General features: G+C 45.5%; 1 protein-coding gene across 1 annotated transcript in view; it reads right to left on the bottom strand.

The window, feature by feature from the left end:
* sdk1b (sidekick cell adhesion molecule 1b) overlaps nt 1-22,500 on the bottom strand; it is a 315,440-nt gene that overhangs the window by 27,595 nt on the left and 265,345 nt on the right. Inside the window, 5 exon segments of the mRNA XM_079499197.1 lie at nt 513-645; nt 2,727-2,797; nt 2,982-3,085; nt 5,779-5,980; nt 16,033-16,227. Coding sequence (XP_079355323.1) covers nt 513-645; nt 2,727-2,797; nt 2,982-3,085; nt 5,779-5,980; nt 16,033-16,227 — 705 coding nt within the window.

Genomic DNA, 22,500 nt, shown 5'->3' with positions numbered 1-22,500 from the left:
TGAAGGAGAGTGAGACACAGGTGCAGGGAGAGAGAATCAATAAATCAATTAGGTTTAACAGTGAATGTCACCATTATCATGCCGTTCAATCAAGAGACTCCGTCTAATGACAGAGGAAATCAGTTTAAAATTGTTTCATGTTTGAATAGGTTTATCTGGCTCAGTGGAGCTTGGATGCAACCCATTGAAAAGCAATGATGAAGTCAATTATAGTAGCGTACGTACGGTACACTCAGTGCAGGACAGGTCAGTGTGACAGTATCGCACACACGTTTCTGTTCACCTCTATTTATCCAGGGGAGTTTGCTTCACACTCACTCAGCTGTTCATTGCAACATTAACAGTCTGATACAGTTGGTCACAGATCAGGCCTCACTGGAACAGCTGGAGGGCTTCAGTTCAAGGGTGCTATGCATCACAAGTGGTTGTTGAGGGAGCGCACACACACACACACACACACACACACACACACACACACACACACACACACACACACACACACACACACTCACCTGTGGCGACGGCACTCGTGGTGGTGTTGTTCATGGTTGCCATGGCGTCTGTCGCCGTGGCGTTAAGTGGGAGCTCTCGGTAGTAGATGCGGTACCCCGCCAACACACCGTTAACACTGTCCTCACTGGGCCGCTGCATGGGCACGCACACACACACGCACACACACACACACACACACACACACACACACACACACACACACACACACACACACACACACACACACACACACACACACACACACACACACACACACACACACACACAGAAAGAGAACATTAAAATGGTGAGTCTGTTCCAGCAGCTCGCTGTCTGCCAGGATCTCCTGCTGTGTGTGTCCATTACCATTGTCTGTGTGTTGCTGTAGTGACTGACAGGCCACTGACAGCCTGGCGGAACACACTGTAGCACGCGCGCACACACACACGCACGCACGCACGCACAAGCACGCGCACACGCACACGCACACGCACACACACACACACACACACACGCACGCTCGTGCGCACCCCTGATGCAGGCATTGCCCTGCATCGGGAGCGGACAGTATATAAATAGCTGCGATCGGGGACAGGCGGTCAAAGTAAAACCTGCAGGCAGTGCTAAACCCTGCACCGTCCCGTAATAGCATATTAGAATAAGATATAGAGCACCTGGAGCATGTGTGGTCAAATAGAACTACACCTAATTTAAGATACCATCAAAGACAAGAATTCTTACAAGCAAACCTCTCTGGTATTACATGATTTTTAGTTTGAGCTGTTGGAAATAACTAGGCTACACTTCACTCCAGATTAATTTATTTGTAATGACTGTATGAATTAGAATATAGAGAAAACGGACTGGGAGTCATTTTCAAATGAGAATCGATTTGTTGAATTGAGAATCGTTTCGAACAGAACCGTGACCCCAAGAATCGGAATGGAATGTAATGGTGATTCACAGCCTTACTGTAACTATACAGTATGTCTAATGAAATGGTTCCACAGCACTCTGAGGACAGAGTTCAGCACCGTGGACAGCGCCGGATGAAAGCACACGCACACGCATGCACACACACACGCACACTCTAGCCTGAAAGAGCCCTACAGTATGCTTTTCTGGGCATTTAGGGAACAAACTAGCACTGGAAATCGACGCCGACGTCCTATTGGTTCACCAACCTATGAGCCCGCCTCCTTTCTCCCCTCCTTTTGCCTGTAGGCAACTTAGGAGCTTGACTGAATACTTCAGCTTGTGTTTGCATGGACCTAACCCCAGACTGTGTTAGCATGGACCTAACCCCAGACTGTGTTTGCATGGACCTAACCCCAGACTGTGTTTGCATGGAGCTAACCCCAGACTGTGTTTGCATGGACCTAACCCCAGACTGTGTTAGCATGGACCTAACCCCAGACTGTGTTTGCATGGACCTGACCCCAGACTGTGTTAGCATGGACCTAACCCCAGACTGTGTTTGCATGGACCTAACCCCAGACTGTGTTTGCATGGACCTAACCCCAGACTGTGTTTGCATGGACCTAACCCCAGACTGTGTTTGCATGGACCTAACCCCAGACTGTGTTAGCATGGACCTAACCCCAGACTGTGTTTGCATGGACCTAACCCCAGACTGTGTTAGCATGGACCTAACCCCAGACTGTGTTTGCATGGAGCTAACCCCAGACTGTGTTTGCATGGACCTAACCCCAGACTGTGTTTGCATGGACCTAACCCCAGACTGTGTTTGCATGGACCTAACCCCAGACTGTGTTTGCATGGACCTAACCCCAGACTGTGTTTGCATGGACCTAACCCCAGGCTGTGTTTGCATGGACCTGACCCCAGACTGTGTTTGCATGGACCTAACCCCAGACTGTGTTTGCATGGAGCTAACCCCAGACTGTGTTTGCATGGACCTAACCCCAGACTGTGTTTGCATGGACCTAACCCCAGACTGTGTTTGCATGGACCTAACCCCAGACTGTGTTTGCATGGACCTAACCCCACACTGGGAACAATCTCTCAGACGTTGTAACTTTTCCCTTCATAAACAGCCATTGAGCATTGGAAGGTGTGTGTGTGTGTGTGTGTGTGTGTGTGTGTGTGTGTGTGTGTGTGTGTGTGTGTGTGTGTGTGTGTGTGTGTGTGTGTGTGTGTGTGTGTGTGTGTGTGTGTGTGTGTGTGTGTGTGTGTGTGTGTGTGTGTGTGTGTGTGTGCGCGTGTGAGTGTACCTTCCACTGCACCAGGACTGAGGTGGTGGTTGATGGTTTTACTGCAAGGATCACTGGAGGCTCATCTGGCACTGGATGGAGAAAGGAGGTGACAATACACACACAGTCACATGGAGAAATAATTCAGTTTCAGTTATAGTTAAATTATACTTTTGTAGCACTCAAAATCACACGATACTTGAAGCAGGCTTTATTGACATTCTTTCCCCACAACATCTCTCTCTCTCTCTCTCTCTCTCTCTCTCTCTCTCTCACCATCCTGTAGAGTTGTGACTGCATCCGTCTCTTTGCTGAGGGTACTGTCTCCTATATCGTTGGTGGCCAGCATCCGCAGTTTGTATGACGTGAAGGGCTTTAGTCTGTAGAAACACACACACACACACACACACACACACACACACACACACACACACACACACACACACACACACACACACACACACACACACACACACACACACACACACACACACACACACCACACACGCACAAGTGTTTTAGTGAAAACAATGGGGCATTAGTGGATACTTGAGCTCAATGATCAGACTGTAAAGGCACAGTGTCTCCTCCACAGCCTGCTGCTGCCTTTCGTGGCCTTGGAGGAACAAGTGGGGAGCCTTAAAATAACCACTTAATGTGCCATGTTCATAAATACGCTGCTGCTGTAGAACTGCTATAGTACCATCACCTCCTTATCTGCATTTCTCCTCTGAACAAGGTGAACGTATCACTAAACAAGCCGTAAACATCAGTAAGATGCTCATCAGTATAAGATACTCGTCTCCAGAGCAACTTAAGAGTCAACCGCCAGCCACCATTACGTTACATTGCATTGCACTGCTGCTGCAGCAGCTTGGCGTGTGTTCCCTTTAATGAATGCTAATAGTCAACAAGTATAGCTTTGTGCCACGGGCAGTTTGCTCCAATTGAAACATTGTTGAGTGGTTAATGTTATAAGGTCATTCAAGGTTATTTAAAATAACAAGAGAGGCTTCCAGCTGCATCTTGGTATGTATACAGTATAATAGTACTGTATCTTATCTCAGGTACAATGTGAAAATATGTTTGATTTTTTTGGACATTGTAAAAAGTTTAGTTTTTTCCTGCCTATGCACAAAAACAAATTTTACCCACTTTTTTACTTGTAAAAGTGTGATGTGATTGTGATTATAATACACCTATAATGAGGTCTTCCCGGAGACCCCATGAGGCTTTTACAGCCGCTCTCCTCTCCCCCGACGTCACGGATCTAGACGTTAGTGTCTGGCAGACAGGAGATGAGCAGGAGTTTGGAAACTCAACATGTATAATAATGAGAGGACAGGACAGGAGGTGCCCCTGTGGGATTGTGGGTATCGTAGGGAATAGGACATCAAAGGTACCAGGCTTAGGAGTGGGCTCAACAACCAGTAGCACTGTGAGAGCGTCAGGGAGGATGTAGGCCACGTACGTGCGTGCGTGCGTGCGTGCGTGCGTGCGTGCGTGCGTGCGTGCGTGCGTGCGTGCGTGCGTGCGTGCACAGTGTGCACGGGTGTCAGCCTGGGGGGTTTGATGTTTTGGTGCCAACAACATCTTGGTAGAAAACAACAGTTAAGGATATATATCAATAAGGCTTTCTCTGTGTGTGTGTGTGTGTGTGTGTGTGTGTGTGTGTGTGTGTGTGTGTGTGTGTGTGTGTGTGTGTGTGACAGAGCAACAGGCTCCATGCGCTCCATACGGTGCTTTTAAACGGGCTCACAACAGTATCAAAACAATAAGGACATCATGGCACCGCTCGGCTGTCAAGGCAGATCCACTCTGCCTGCAGGCGGAGGATGTTTGAGTTCCCATCATCTCAAACAGGCCCCCGGCTGGTTGCAGAAACAAAAAGCGCCATCACCGACGCCACAAAGCAACGGGAGCGCGTCTCCCATGCTGCATGTGTAAACACACGCGACACATATACGGTATACGTGTGCATACGCGCACCTGATGAGTCGTGAACTGATGAAACCCTCATCAGTATATAGTGTATATCTGTGTGTCAGGCAGAGTAGCCCCACCACCTGCTGGGGTGACATATCTGCTACTTCTGAGATGAAGGGAGGAAGGGGAAAAGTTCTGCTCCAAAATGAATAAATAAGTATCTGTCTGCTATGCTACAGTATGTTCTGTAGGCTTTTGCTCTTAGTTTTTGAGCTTTTAGTTCCTCCTCTCCTCTCCTCTCCTCTCCTCTCCTCTCCTCTCCTCTCCTCTCCTCTCCTCTCCATAAAGTGTGGATAAACACAACCACTATACTCCTTAAAACCAATTAGGCTTCCAGTTGTCATCATAACCCAATTATTTCTAGTTTTATGGGGTTCTGTAAGAAAACCCTTGATGTCACAAATCTGTGATAAGTGCGGGGTGGCTTAATGGCTAAATATGAAAATAACACCCGCATGTAAACCATGGCCAAAAACTGTTGTGCACCTTGTTTACATCACAGCCAACAATGCTCTAGAATTGTAGCCTGGACAGACTTTCTGGAAATTAAATGTGCTTATTTAAAGGGATTCATTTATATCAAATATGGGGAGTGCTGAGTACAAATCTGCTGTCTGTTCAGCAGATTTGCAATTAAAGGGGATGTATGTGTTTTAAAGAAAGAAAGAAAGAAAGAAAGAAAGAAAGAAAGAAGAAAGAAAGAAAGAAAGAAAGAAAGAAAGAAAGAAAGGCATAGTATGTATAGGCTAATTAGATGCCCTGTCAACAAACAGTATAGGAATGTTTGCCCATCCTTTCCCTCTATCATCCACTGGGGTGTGGTTGTGTTGGCCTGCAGAAACACACTGCTGTCTCCTTGTTGGTTTTGTTTGCCCCAAAACATCTCAGTCTACCAAGAAAAAGATCCCAAACACAACCCCACCCCCTGTTGGACGGCCTCATGAATCCTCTCCTCTCCTCTCCTCTCCTCTCCTCTCCTCTCCTCTCCTCTCCTCTCCTCTCCTCTCCTCTCCTCTCCTCTCCTCTCCTCTCCTCTCCTCTCCTCTCCTCTCCTCTCCTCTCCTCTCCTCTCCCCCTGTGTGTGTACCTCTCCAAGGTCCAGGCGGTGGCGTTGTGAGGTACGTCGGCGGTGTTGGTGCTCCAGTCCTCGTCGGGAAGCTCTCTGGTCTGCAGGGTGAAGTACCTCAAGGGGGAGGAGCCCGCGCTGCCAGTCACCCAGTGGAGGCGGAGCCTGCGAGACTCCACCCCCTCCTGTGGGATGGACAACTTCCTGGGAGGCTGGGGACGCTCTGCATGAGGAGAGTGTGTGTGTGTGTGTGTGTGTGTGTGTGTGTGTGTGTGTGTGTGTGTGTGTGTGTGTGTGTGTGTGTGTGTGCGTGCATGCGGGGGCAGAAGGGGAAGATAGATGCAAACATGAAAGAAAATGACACAGTCATAATTTAGACCAGCTTACGGCAAGCTAAACACATACGTTTGCAATAAACAACTGCAGTTAAAATAGCATGCAACTCCTTTGAACACTGTTTCAGAGACATTGTGAATGTTATTGATATTAATCTATGAATGTGTACAATTCTTAAAGCCACGCCCCTTTTCCCTGCATGGTGGGCTAATGGGGGCCCCCGGTTTGTAAAGAAATGCCTATACATTCCACAGGGTGTTCATAGACCAGCTGCTTTAGCAAGCAAGCTGGTAAACCTTCTCACTCTCGTGTGACGTGAGGGGCGCCTGGTAATGTTGAAATGAATCACTTAGACTTTTAGTGGATATGTGGCAGAGTCACTTTCATTCATTGCAGATTCACTGCTGCCACTATACGTTACGAGACATGAATGTAGTGTGTTATTGTATAAATGGAAAAAAAATATGTAAACTCTTCATTTCCATTTCCAGCCATTCAGTTGAAAAAGAAAAAAAAAGAAGAAAAGAAACCTATTTTTTTATAATTGGGTCCCCCCAAAATAATTTGGCGCCTCCCCGAGGGGTTGCGACCCACGGGTTGAGAACCCCTGAGTTAGAGGATTAGACAGGGGGATTTGGGGGGCAAAGAGAAGCAGAAAAACAGAGTATAACCTCTTGAGGGAATACAATTTGAATAAGATGCATTTACCATTACAGTCAACATAACACCAAATTAATTAAAAACAAAATATAATACACACAATCATAATGCAAGCAGACACAACAGACGGTTGTGCACGCTGCACACGCACGCACGCACGCACGCACGCACGCACGCACGCACGCACGCACGCACGCACGCACGCACGCACGCACGCACGCACGCACGCACGCACGCACACACACACGTGAGTTCAGTGTTGTAGCTTTTATTGGAGTCCAACTCATTGAACGCACATGAAAAAGAGTCAAGGTGTTGTTTTGGCCCTGTGCACTGTTTGGCAGATGACGGAGTGTAAGCCTTTGTTCAAAGGAAAAATAACCCAAGTTTTGTCTATGAACTAGTTTTGCCTTGAACAATGTTGCACCTTGAATAACGTCCTGCACAAAAACGAATTTCACCCACCTTTTTACTTTTAAACGGTGATGTGACAATAAAGATTTTTTCCCTTTCAGGGACAGGTCAGAACACTTTGATTTGATTCCTTTTTTGTATTCATTTTTATTGTCATGACCACAAATTAGCACATAGCACTCGCCCTAGCCTTGATGACCTTGAAGGCTTATGCAAAGGCCTATAGTATCCGATCTCCGGTTATTATATGGTGCATCTCTAGTGTGTGTATAGTTTCAATGTATAGATTATAGATTTTTCAATATTATACTGTTTAGGCTAATGAATGATAGGTTCTTAGGTACAGACGTTCCATTTGAGAACTTCATGTCCTGCCATTGGCAAGACAGTGGATTGTCAGAACATTGTCAGTGAGAAAGGAGGGCATTTACAAAGGTGTTGTTATGTAGGCCTAAATGCTATTCAGATTATTTTACAATGAAATGAAGTGTTGAAAAGGGACACTTATTTTCAGTAACAAAAGAGAAGAATTAGCAAGGCTAAACAGTGAAAAGAACCTTGGGAAAACAGAAAAAAATAAAAAAGGAGAAGTAAAGGAAAGCCTGAAGTGTTGGAATGGCACATCTGTATGATCTTAGATTTACTAGATTACAATTGCTATGCATTTGGTGGATTACCTTGTGTTTTCCTTGCTTACTGAAATTTTAAATCGCTCTGGATTAAGAGTCTGCTAAATGCCTAAATTGTAAATTATTTTGATTGCTCTAAACAAAAAGTCCATAGACTTGACAGCCATATGACGTCATTTCAAAAGCCAGACGTTGGAGGGCCTAGCGTCCATCCAAAGAGATGTGTGTCAACTCTCGACCGTGGAGTGTGGAGTGTGGAGTGTGCTAAAGGCTCTGTTTGATCTGAACCATTGAAGTAAATGAGTATTTACTTCAATGGGCAATGGTTCACATAGTGACTCATTTAATTCCACTGATTGGTGTTAAGTGGCAGTAGAGAGAATAAACGTGCTCTGCAGCCTACAGGCTAACCATCCCCAATACTGTGTGAGCACAGACCGCCCCGAGGACAGAATTCATCCGTGCGTGCGTGCGTGCGTGCGTGCATGCGTGCGTGCGTGCGTGCGTGCGTACGTGCGTGCGTGTGTGCGTGCGTGCGTGTGTGTGTGTGTGAGAGAGAGAGAGCACGTGCGCGTGAGAGAGAGAGATAGAGTGTGCTTGCTTATTGATATGGAAATGAATACATGCCCAGAGGAATAACAATTAATTATCCATTCTCTCTCTTTCTCTCTCTCTCTCTCTCTCTCTCTCGGCATGACGTGGGCTTTCTTTATGCATGTTCTCATGTGTGTTCTCTGTAATGCATACATTTGTTAAGATCAAGCATCTCATGTAACCACAATCAAAGCGTGGATCATCACATGAGACGTGTGTGTGTGTGTGTGTGTGTGTGTGTGTGTGTGTGTGTGTGTGTGTGTGTGTGTGTGTGTGTGTGTGTGTCTCTTTGCGCTTGTGGAAGTTAGTCTGGGCACGTGCACGCAAACACAGATGATAGACAGTGAGAGGGCGAGAGAGAGAGGGAGAGAAATAGGAGGCCTAATTGTTTAATTCCAGGGGCGTCAGGTTATCGACCGTTCCCAGAAATAAAAGCATTATTGATTCCCTCTGACGTTTAATTAATCTGCACTTATGTGCTCGAAATACGTCCTTGCGCGTGCACACACACACACACACACACACACACGCACACGCACACGCACACGCACACGCACACGCACACACACACACACACACACACACACACACACACACACACACCTTCATTCATCTCATCACAAGTCATTTTACTCCACAGTATTGGTCTGCTCCCCTCTCTATGTTTCCATGGTGTACAGTATAGCACATTTTATCCAAAGTGCTTTACAATGTCCATTACTGTATATTCACCTCACACTGTTGGTTGCATATGTACAAGGCTGCTAAACGGGAGCATTTAGGGCTTCAGAGTCTTGCTCTCTTCATCATCACTACTCCTACGGCTCTCTCTTGCTGCAACTCCCAAATGTATTATGTATTTATTATTTCATATTTATTTCCAAAACTGTTTGTACAAAATAGCAGAAGTAGCAGATATACAAGCTCAATGCAAGTAGCTTCGCGTGTGACGCCATAGTATTATCAATTACTGTATATGGTAAGGGTTCAATTATTACTGTATATGGTAAGGGTTTAATGCCCGACAGCAATGATATGTTTTCCCCCATCTCTCTGTTGTGACAGTGCTGCACTTCAACACAGTGACATGACCCACACTGGTTGTCCAACCCAGCACCAGAGTATAGGGACTGACGCGTTCCTTTGGAACTTTGCAACTACTGTGTGTGCGTGGCTGCGTGGTTGCGTGGCTGCGTGGCTGCGTGGCTGGGAGCGTGCGTGCGTGCGTGCGTGCGTGCGTGCGTGTTGGGGGGGTCACAAAGACATTTCTATTGGCTGAGTATGGACCGTTAGACCAATGAGGTGGAACAGGAAAGTACAGACAGTAGATTGTGATAATGATGATAACATTATAATGGGATATCCAATTCAGTTACAGTGCAGGGTCATAACTGATCGCTTGGACAATACTTATATCCACCTTTTGTATCCCAACAATTGACGGCTTTATTGAACAATTTCCAGTGGAAATTGACAATAAAATGGCGACCAAAGAGGGCAGGAAATGTCAAACAAACGATTATGAATATAGGAACCTGCTTGTTTAAAGCAATACTTCACTTTGGCAGGGATCTTATATTCTGACAAGTCCACTTCAATGGAAGTTCAACAGCAGTGTCAACACTAGCTGACCAGTGGACTGACCAGCATGGCCCTTGTTAGAAATAGGAAAACAAAATGACGTCATGTGAGCAGTACTGATGATGACGGGAACCTTGAGTGGAGGTTCACCAGATGATGTGTGTTATTTCAAAGTGAAATATCGCTGTGCGTGTGTGTGTGTGTGTGTGTGTGTGTGTGTGTGTGTGTGTGTGTGTGTGTGCGTGTGCGTGAGTGTGCTGTTTGTGCGTGCGTGTGTGTGCGTACATGCTCGCTCACAGACAACGGGTGGGGGGATTGTCTAGGGGATTGTGTCCAAAAGCAGTACGATTGGGTGTTACATCAAAGTAAGTTTTCTCAGTAAGCATTTTCACCATGGCGAAAGGGATACTGTAGTATATCAAATCCTATATCGGGGTGTGTGTGTGTGTGTGTGTGTGTGTGTGTGTGTGTGTGTGTGTGTGTGTGTGTGTGTGTGTGTGTGTGTGTGTGTGTGTGTGTGTGTGTGTGTGTGTGTGTGTGTGTGTGTGTGTGTGTGTGTGTGTGTGTGTGTGTGTGTGTGTGTGCGTGTAGTCTGAGGAACAATGGACGGCCTTCTGGGACAGCGAGAGGGCTTTTAGAGTCTGACTTAACACCAGGCAACTGCTTGAGAGGCGCTTCGCCTCGTATCCGCTCTCCTCGGGAGAACGGATACGCCTAGTTAAGTTATTGAACGGTGTGTTTTTTAAGAACCTTACGACTGTGAGCCGAGGTGGAAAGCAGCTAGGCTTCGCGCTGCTGAAATAGCGGCACGGATCCTAAGAAAGTTTCCTCTCAAACAAACCAACCCCTGAAGGTTCAGAGTCCATCTTCCGCTGCATAATTGCTTCGAGATGCAATTATGTTTGGTACGAGACATAATTCAGCAGCCCCAGCTCAGCCCTGGTACAACCCAGGAGCACCACAAATGACTGAGTAGGAATAGGCTTATTTTCGGGTGGCAACACAGAAGATCAAACGCGATCCAGATCATTTTAAATGACAAAGTTTGCCACATTGATATTGCAAAATAAATGTCACAGCTCGAACATTGATCAGTGACCCACTCGCATTACCACCCTCGAATAATAATAGCCTGCAACCAGCTCAACCAGGCTAACTTTCCTGACACCTCTCCACTTTTCTCTTCATGAAGTAGAACAGAGTTTTATCTGACAGGGCTAGTTGGTAAGACGGAGTCACATTATGAAAGCCACAAGACTGCACGGCTTTGTGAAACATTTACATCATCTTTTTTTTTTTTTACATCTGCTTGGATAATAAGACAGTGCCTGAGTCCTGGAAAAGAGCAATGACGCCTGTATGTCGCAATGACGCCTGCAATTTCGTTATCACCCCCCAAAGAAAGACAATAATTATACCTGATAATCCATCACCATGGAGAGGCATTTCTCTCCATCCTACCCACCATCTACACAGTGTTCATAAAATGTATCCTGTCTTATGTGTCTTCCCTGGAAGACAAACATCAACAGACAAGGGGTAAATTAATGGATTTTGTCTCAAAATTGGGATAGGGTTTTTTCCAAACAGTATTTTCTTGCCAATTATATTCTGTCTTCCTGGACTTTCGTGATGCTTTTGGTACTCTGACCCATCATTTAACCATGAATGCCTTGTTGTGTACACATACATCATACAGTCATCTGATGAAAACAACTCACAGAGCAATACCTCTCCCAACAGACTGTCCATGCAGTCATCTGATGAAAACAACTCACAGAGCAATACCTCTCCCAACAGACTGTCCATACAGTCATCTGATGAAAACAACTCACAGAGCAATACCTCTCCCAACAGACTGTCCATACAGTCATCTGATGAAAACAACTCACAGAGCAATACCTCTCCAAACAGACTGTCCATGCAGTCATCTGATGAAAACAACTCACAGAGCAATACCTCTCCCAACAGACTGTCCATACAGTCATCTGATGAAAACAACTCACAGAGCAATACCTCTCCCAACAGACTGTCCATACAGTCATCTGATGAAAACAACTCACAGAGCAATACCTCTCCCAACAGACTGTCCATACAGTCATCTGATGAAAACAACTCACAGAGCAATACCTCTCCCAACAGACTGTCCATGCAGTCATCTGATGAAAACAACTCACAGAGCAAATACCTCTCCAAACAGACTGTCCATACAGTCATCTGATGAAAACAACTCACAGAGCAATACCTCTCCCAACAGACTGTCCATACAGTCATCTGATGAAAACAACTCACAGAGCAATACCTCTCCAAACAGACTGTCCATGCAGTCATCTGATGAAAACAACTCACAGAGCAATACCTCTCCCAACAGACTGTCCATACAGTCATCTGATGAAAACAACTCACAGAGCAATACCTCTCCCAACAGACTGTCCATACAGTCATCTGATGAAAACAACTCACAGAGCAATACCTCTCCCAACAGACTGTCCATACAGTCATCTGATGAAAACAACTCACAGAGCAATACCTCTCCCAACAGACTGTCCATACAGTCATCTGATGAAAACAACTCACAGAGCAATACCTCTCCCAACAGACTGTCCATACAGTCATCTGATGAAAACAACTCACAGAGCAATACCTCTCCCAACAGACTGTCCATACAGTCATCTGATGAAAACAACTCACAGAGCAATACCTCTCCCAACAGACTGTCCATGCAGTCATCTGATGAAAACAACTCACAGAGCAATACCTCTCCCAACAGACTGTCCATGCAGTCATCTGATGAAAACAACTCACAGAGCAATACCTCTCCCAACAGACTGTCCATGCAGTCATCTGATGAAAACAACTCACAGAGCAATACCTCTCCCAACAGACTGTCCATACAGTCATCTGATGAAAACAACTCACAGAGCAATACCTCTCCCAACAGACTGTCCATACAGTCATCTGATGAAAACAACTCACAGAGCAATACCTCTCCCAACAGACTGTCCATACAGTCATCTGATGAAAACAACTCACAGAGCAAATACCTCTCCCAACAGACTGTCCATACAGTCATCTGATGAAAACAACTCACAGAGCAAATACCTCTCCCAACAGACTGTCCATGCAGAGCCATCAATGAGTGGATTAAGGGATTGTGTGACTGACCCAATGTTTCCCCCAAACCCTACAGGGCTATGCAGGATGACGTACAGCTGTCATCTCTGGAAGGGAGTGTTATTAAGAATGTGTTCTCTATAGAACAGAGACGTTTCTGGACTGGTCAGGTCCACAGGTACTGGAAAACACTCAGATGTAGTTTGAGGCTTTTTATTTCTCCCCAAACTCCTCCACCAGACATATTTCGACAGTACGAAAAGGAAAATATAACAAATAATATTGGCCAAAAATATAGAAATAACAAAACTAAATGAACACTTGAGGAAAACACAAAGTAAGTAAACCCAACTGGTTAAGAACTCTCTTCGGGCTATACCTTGATCACACAAGGCCCTGTAGCTCTCCCTCAGGGAAGTTACATGAGCTCCTACTCATACCAACTTGTCTGTCCCTGCAGCCTCCCTCAAATAGGAGAGGATCCTACTTCATGACACAGAATCAATTAGCAAGAACTACTACTGGATTCAGGGGAGAGAGGGAAGGTGGGTTTGGTGTCCCAAAGTTGGAGTGGATACATAAAGCCACAAGCCTGGCTCAAATGATGCTGAACAGTGATGATGAGACTATCAGGGAGCCATGTTTTCTGGGGTTCAGAAGAAAGTTCAATCACAAGGTGCTGGACATCAGGGGTCTCATCAGAATGGTCCGACCACGATGACATACAGTATTTTTAAGAACGTAGTATCCCTGCACTGGGTTCGACCTGACTCGGACACTGTAGTAGTGTCTGAGTTGTGGGTTGTGGATGTATTTGTGGGGTGGGGTGGGGTGGGGTGGGTGGATGGGTACTAGTATTGTGAATTATGAATGTCGCAATTTTAAATAAAATATTTATATTGTGTTGAGTCTGGCGTAGAGGATTGCATCCTGTGCCAGAAGAATTTAAATACATTTCAATATATAATCCAGTTACTGAAACTCTTTCACATATTCTGAATGGCTGCTATGTATAAACATAAACTTTATTACAGGCTCATGGCCCACAGGGTAAAAACAATACATCACATATAAAATAAGAGAATAGATAAAGATAATGAAGAAAAGAAAAAGGTACAAAAAGATACAGTACATTTACCCAGCCCCAGGTTATAATCTAAGAAAGGCACTCCTGCCAGTGTCCTCTAATCATAGATATATACCTGACAGAACTACGGCCAGGGTCTGTCATTTGTCCAATTAATCCATTCAACGAGAGATCCAGTCTGCACATGAACTTGTAGGTCAGGTTCCTCAACAGAGGTGGTGAGACCCAGTGTACAAAAGAGCTTGCTTGCTCTAGTGCTCCTAGGTTTCTTTAACAGAATCCTGAGCTAGTCATTGTAGGCTACTTACAGCTTGCGTAAGCTCTACCTGTTATACTTGTCTGGGACAGTGTCTGTTATAATGTGCCCATGATATTTTGTACTTTTAGACACACACTGACCAGACAGGTAAAAAACAGGAAACTTGAGTTCAAGGTCATCCTTAGTTCTACATATCAGGACCATGCTCTTCTTAGCGTTATAATTAATATCAAAGTCAACAACAAATATTGAGCAGCTGTTGGAACCCACTGCTACTAGGGGAAAGTATGGTACGGTCATCTGCATACATAAAATGATTTATTAGGGTATCTCCAATCATACAACCTGTTCTGCACCCCCCCAGCTGCTTTGACAAGCCGTCCATATATAAATTGAAGAGGGCTGGGGATAAAATCCCCCCCTGTCTGACACCATTACCCACCCGAAAGGGGGTGGATAATGTGCTCCCCCATTTTACCTGCATTTTCTGGTTAGCATACCAGTAGACTAGAATGCGTATTCAGCAGCTAGGCACACCCCTAAGCTTAAGCGTATTAAAAAGCTTGTAATGATGTAAACGATCAAAAGCTCTGGATGCATCAATGAATCCAACAAGCATAGTAGAGCCCTGCCTTCTATAGTTCTCCACTGCTTCTTTCAGAGCATAAATACATAAATCCGTACTATGCTTGGGCTTAAAGCCAAACTGATTGTCAGTGGTGGTTATATATACACTTAATCTGTCAAGGAGTAGTTTTTCTAGGACTTTGGACATTATACTAGCAAGAGCTATGGGTCTGTAGTTATCTTTACTTCCAACTTTCCCAGCCTTGTCTTTTATCATAGGAACCAGCATGGAGTCAGCATGGAGTCTGGTAAAGTGAGTCAACATCCCTGAGAAGCAGATAAACAGCACCACTGCCAATCTGGGGCCAGCCAGCTTTAAATGCTCTGCAGTAATATTGTCCAGGCCACTGGCTTTTCTATCAGCAAGTTGCCTTATGACATTAGAGACTGTTAAAAACAGTGCTTTCTTCTTCTATTTTCATAATGCTGCTATAAGGGAATCAATATGTGATTCAATCTTATGCTACTTATACTAGAAAAGGGAGGTTTGTGTGTGTGTTCAGAGTGCCTCTCCTAGTAGACTAGTTGTCCCATAATTGCCTCCAAACTTGGCACAAAAATCTGTCACGTCTTGCCTTTGAACCGCTTACTTTTGGTAGTTTCGGTTTTGCAAGGATTAAAGCAAAAAAAAAAAAACAAAGAAGGAACCTCATTACAGATTTTTTTGTCCTAATCTGTGTATGTGTGAAGCTGTTTGAAGGGAGTGTGTGGGCCCCAGTGGCCCACACACCGGTGTTCTGTTTACTAAACAGGGATGTAAGTGGTTCTGAGAGGAGAAAAGAAGAAAACAGAAAACAACACACACCCTTGGCCTATTGACCATGTCCCAAAAAAAGTTCCTTATATTCACAAGCTTTTCACGTTGGTTAATAGTTGTAAATGGATAGTGATTTTATTGTACAGTTAACCGTTTAAATGTCCCATCCCTAACACACAGTAATGTATGTGCAGGTGCATGTGTATACTGCACGTACCTCTCCGTTCGGTAGTGATGACCAGGGCCTCCTGTGACTCTCCCCAGCCCAGGGAGGTGCGAGCGGTCAGCCTGAACAGGTAGGTGTGCTCTGGGGACAAGCCGGTCACTGTGAACTGACGGCCAGTGGAGCCCACCTCCACCGTGGTCCAACGCTGGGGGTCCCCACTGTCCAGTCTGTAGGAGATCTGGTAACCTGGGTGGGAATGCAGGGAAGAGAGAAGGTAAACGTGGAGTCTTTGTGTGTGCGTCTGTGTGCACTTCCGCTCTCATGCTTACCACACACACACACACACCTACACTTCTATGAAAAACCAATTTCAGGATGTTGCTGCAGAGACTTGGAACTGCAGGGCAATAATTTATTTAACTTATTGTTTTTGTGGTGTTGTTGTTGTTATTATCATCGCTGTATGGAGACCTCAGAATCCCCCTCTCTCTGCATCCACTGTATTACTCATAATGTACACACATACACCTTTTTATACAACGCACACACGCACGCACGCGCACGCACACACACACACACACACACGCACGCACGCACGCACGCACGCACGCACGCACGCACGCACGCACGCACGCACGCACGCACGCACGCACGCACGCACGCACGCACGCACGCACGCACGCACGCACGCACGCACGCACACACACACACACACACACACACACACACACACACACACACACACACACACACACACACACACACACACACACACACACACACACACACACACACACACACACACACACACACACATATACACACACACACACACACCTGTCCATGTACCCTTGGCTGTGACCTGTGGTGTATACGACTTGTGTCCATCTGTGTGTCTCGCGTGCACCCGGCCATGTAATTACACCAACGCCTTCACAGTGCACGCACACACACATGCACGCATGCAAGCACACAGAAACATACAGTATACAACCCACTGATCCCTGACTAGGCTTGGCACAGGCCACTGGTCACACACACACACACACACACACACACACACACACACACACACACACACACACACACACACACACACACACACACACACACACGCGCGCGCGCACGCACGCACGCACGCACGCACGCACGCACGCACGCACGCACGCACGCACGCACGCACGCACGCACGCACGCACGCACCCACACGAGTATGTGATGGAGAATGTATAGAGTAGGTGATCAGTTGACAGTATTAATATGACTGTCAGGATGATAATCTGCTCAGAGCCACTCTAATCTGGTTGTTTTTGTGATAATCCCATCAGGTAGGTTGATTCTATACCAACTATACCAACATGAAGCTGCCTCATTGTTGCATAACAGCCACACAATCCTTGCACTGTTTAATACCACCAGGGACAATAACACTGTAGTGTTACGCCATGATCTTACACCATTGTTTCTCAAAAGTACCAAATTTAAATATTTTGAGCCAGGTAACCCCATGCAAGATTTGGGTGGTAAAATGTTTCGAAAATATGACAAATGTTCTCTCTTTTTGTCCTCGCGTGATGCGTCACGTTGTGAGCTTAGTGACTATTGGCCGATGTATTTGTGGTCGAACTGGTTTAAGTGTGAAGCTTCAAATATCTGAAACCTTTTACTTGAAACTTAATCTCCTTACCCCCCCCCCCCCCCATCTCTCTTCTTTCCAAGAAAACAAAGAATTGTTTTCTTGGGAATGGGATGGGAACTATGCACAAACATGAATTTCACTCAATGTTTTACTTGTAAAACTGTGATGTGACAATACAGATGATTCTTCTGATTCTTCCAACTGATTTCTACGCCACTCATTTAGCAGCGGACACCCTGGAACCCCCTCAAGGACTCCTGGGGATCCCCAGACCCCAGTTTGAGAACCCCTGTACTACACCACAAATCATCCATTTATTTATTCAGTTTATTTATTCAAATGGATCCCCATTAGCTGCCACCGAAGTAGCAGCTACTCTTCCTGGGGTCCATGACAAACAATACATATAACACAACACAATAAAAAATTAACACTGCACAATAAAAACAGGTGCAATCTTGAAAAAAATACATTCATAATACAAAATACAAATGCATTTAAGACATTAAAAATACAGAAAAAATAAAAACACTAAACAAGACATCCCCTTAAAGGCGTAGTGAAACGGAAATGGTGGACATTTTATTTTGAAGTTTCAGACGGTCTCAAGTTGAAACACCGCTATGAAGTTTCTGAACCAATCAGAGCGTCGCATCCCTTCAGGGGATGGGACGGTAGCTAGGGACGGGTAGCTATGCTACGCAGGACAGCGTGTGGATGTTTGTTTACAAATCAGATAGTCAGCCAGCTTTACCAGTTTACACTTAATGTGGCTTATTTCTACCCTATAATGTTTTCAGATACATTTTTAGCGTGATGATTAAGTTGAAACCGAGTAATACACTCTCTGGATGTTATCTTGAATGGGAATAAAAACGGAAGATGTCTGTAATCAGTAGCAGCTGTGCAGCCTGTGCTGGACGGATGCGGAGATATGGGGAATTAAACTGGTGAGCTTCATTTTTATTGGCTTTTATCGATGTTGGCCTCGACACGTCATCACGCAGCACGTTTTCGTTTTCAGGAAGTAATCATTTATGGACTTTTGATATAAAAACACACAAAAATTAGAATTTTCACATTTTTTTGGCATCCATTGTTAGGTATGCCCATATGATGACCATGGATATGGTCTAAAAGTGTGAAAAACGTATTTTTTATTTCACTACACCTTTAAATGATGTCAGTTAATTATAAAATTGGGGTAATTGATCAGGTGTCTCTTAAGGAGCCTCTTAAAACTAGCCTTACTGGGTGCTTCCGTGATTATAGTTGTTAACGTGTTCCATACTGAAATAGCCCTGAACATTACAGATCTGCAAACCGCATTTGTTCTGGGTTTTTCTTTGACCATGTGGCCACTAGTAGCCTGCCTGGTAGCATGACTATGACGATCTCTCACATACTGCATTTGTGAATACAGACAAACAGGTTGTTTACTATGACAAACATTCCTAAAGAAACTCACTAAATTGCATGCCAACCTTGAAGCTTGGACAGATGTTTTTTGTCTGCACCCGACCAAATTGTAGAGCAATAATCAAGGTGAGATAGTACCAGTGCCTGTGTCACTAGCACTCTAGAGGCTGGGGTCAAATACGAGGAACACCTTTTGATCCATGGCATGCATACAGGTCTGTACGACCATAGACCTTTACTTAGTCATTCCATCAGTAGATTGACAATCCTATTCAACTCATACAGTAGGGCGCTACTGTTCCGCTGAAATGCCCTTGAACAAGGCATCAACCACTACGATGAAATGTGTTCTATGAGCAGGGCCTGGCTGGAAACAAGTTCTTGAGCTTAGCCCAGATACCCTGGATAAATATAGATTTCATTTCATTTCATTTCATTTCATTTCATTTCATTTCATATATTATTATCTACAATGTAGTTCATGTATCATTTACAATTTGATGTCTCACCGGGACCCAAACGAGTGAAAACACCCAAGCTGGGTTCGAATCCCGCTGCCGCCACTATTTTTCCAACAACCGCAGACTAGTTATTTTGGCCAATAAAGTAGGCCTATAGTTTTAGACAGAGGCAGAGGGGCACCGTCTCTAGTGACCTTGAGCCACGAGAGACACCGACGAGTCGAACGTTGCGAAGTTCGCTAAAGCCGACTCGCAACCCCCAAGGCAATGCCATGCAGCACCGAGCAAGTTTACTTCCCACCACGGAGTAACCTGGCGTCAGTGTCACCAGACTATCCACCTCAGAGGACAGTCTGGTAAACCACGGAGCAAAGACCGGCAGTGTCGGTAGCCCCATCAGAGGCAGGCGGGTTTTGAATTGAAAAGATTTTGAATGATGTGCTTTCAGGCGACCCCGCGGCTACACACGAGTGATTTGATCAAGGATTACAAAATGCTAACTGGCAATGGCAGTAATTACTGGGCGGTTAGAATGTTCTGACACTATGGTGTATTATGCTTTACTGAATAATACTAAATCAAAGTGAGTTTAGGAAGGCATACTGTATACACGCTGGCAGGGCGGAGTGTGGATTTGTAGGTACAGCAGGAGGCCATGTCAAAGCTGTCCTGTTCTCACTAACCCACAGAGAACACATTTATGGAAACCATTATGCTACTGTGGTGTGTACAGTACACACACAAAACAATCCCAAACACACACACACCCCCCACACACGCCCACTCACTATATGCACCATACAACCAACCCACAAGGACACTGTAGGACACGGTGTGTGTGTGTGTGGGTGTGTGTGTGGGTGTGTGTGTGCGCGTGGTAGCGTGCGTGCGTGCGTGCGTGCGTGCGTGGGTACGTGTGTGTGCGGCGCGCACGTGCGCAGGTGTGTGTGTGTGTGTGACAGATTTGCCCTCCCAGCCAGCCTTCTGTCACAGAGTGGTGTCACGGTAAATGTCCTCACCCTCAAACATGGTCACACATCACTCACACTGCCCCTGCCCTCCATCCATCCCTTCCTGCCCCGCTGAGAGGGCAAATACCACACACACACACACACACACACACACACACACACACACACACACACACACACACACACACACACACACACACACACACACACACGACACACACAACACACACACACCTTTCTCACCTCAATACATCTCTTCTCTGCTGTCTCCATTCCTCTCCTCTAACCCCTCCACCTCCCTTTCTTCACTGTGTTTCCACTACAGTAGCTCTCCATCATCGCCCCTCTCCTCTCCTCTCCTCTCCTCTCCTCTCCTCTCCTCTCCTCTCCTCTCCTCTCCTCTCCTCTCCTCTCCTCTCCTCTCCCCTCCCCTCTCCTCTCCTCTCCTCTCCTCTCCTCTTCCTCTCCTCTCCTCTCCTCTCCTCTCCTCTCCTCTCCCTCCCCTCCCCTCCCCTCCCCTCCTCTCTCCTCTCTCCTCTCCCTCTCCTCTCTCCTCTCCTCTCCTCTCCTCTCCTCCTCCCTCCTCTCCTCTCCTCTCCTCTCCTCTGTGGGTAATGACAATGAGAGCTCTCCTCTCATTGCCATTACCCACTTCTCAAGTATAGCACATTCACCGATATAATTTGCACTTTCATTCCTCTGTTGCTTAACAGCTGGTGATGTGGTTGGTGGGGTGGGTGGAGAGGCTGAGCAAGCTGTCTGTGTATTTATGTATGTATGTATTTGTATATTGTCATGTGTACTGTACGTCTCATGTATCTTGTTTGTATGTTACAGGTCCCCCTCTAAAATGAGATGCTGCATCTCAAGGGGCTCCCTTCAATACCACTACTGAAAAAGCCCAACTTGGATAGCAAAAACTTGGAGAACTACAGACCCATATCAAACCTCCCATTTCTGAGCAAAATCCTTGAAAAAGCAGTATTTCTACAATTAAATCAATTTATCACAGATAACAATATCCTAGACCCTCTTCAATCCGGATTCAGGGCAAATCACAGTACAGAAACAGCACTGACAAAAATAGTCAGTGACCTCAGAGTCAACATGGATGCTGGGAAGGTGTCGGTGCCTGGATTTAAGCGCGGCATTTGACCTGGTAGACCACAACATATTACTCCATCGTCTTAAAAATATTGTTGGGCTAAATGGGAAAGTCCTAAACTGGCTACGAACCTACATCACAGGGAGGACAATTCTGTGTTCGCCTGGGAGACAGTGTATCTGGCAAACATGCTGTCCCCTTTGGTGTCGCTCAAGGGAGTAACCTTGCGCCCCTATTGTTCTCTCTCTATATGCTCCCTTTGGGAGACATCATTAGAAAGCACAACGTCAATTATCACTCATACGCAGATGACACACAATTATACATTTCCATAGAACCTCACAACACAGATGCAGTAAACCACCTCACCGCCTGCCTCAGGGATATAACCGACTGGATGAGCTCAAACCTATTAAAACTAAACGAAAATAAAACAGAGGTGCTACTGGTAGGCCCTAAGATGAAAAGAGATCAGGTGATGAACTCTCTAGGACATCTAGCCGCGTGGGTCAAACCACAAGTAACCAGCCTCGGAGTGATAATAGATTCAGACCTCAATTTCACATCCCACATCAACAAAATAACCAAAATTACATTTTTTCATCTCAGAAATATAGCCAAGATACGACCCTTCCTATGACAACAGATGCTGAAAAAAAATCATCCATGCTTTTGTCACTAGCCGCCTAGATTACTGCAACGCTCTATTCACAGGATTACCAAAATGGCCATAGACAGACTACAACTCATACAAAACTCTGCTGCTAGATTATTAACGAAAACAAAGAAAAGAGAACACATCACACCAGTCTTGCACACCCTCCACTGGCTTCCGGTCTCCCATAGAATAGATTTTAAGGTACTCATAGTTTACAAAGCACTCAACAGCCAAGGCCCCTGCATACATAACAGCTTTCTTACCAT

This window comes from Electrona antarctica (assembly GCF_951216825.1).
Source record: "Electrona antarctica genome assembly, chromosome: 4".
Lineage (NCBI taxonomy): Eukaryota > Metazoa > Chordata > Actinopteri > Myctophiformes > Myctophidae > Electrona > Electrona antarctica.
This window is presented reverse-complemented; position numbering and strand designations above follow the sequence as displayed.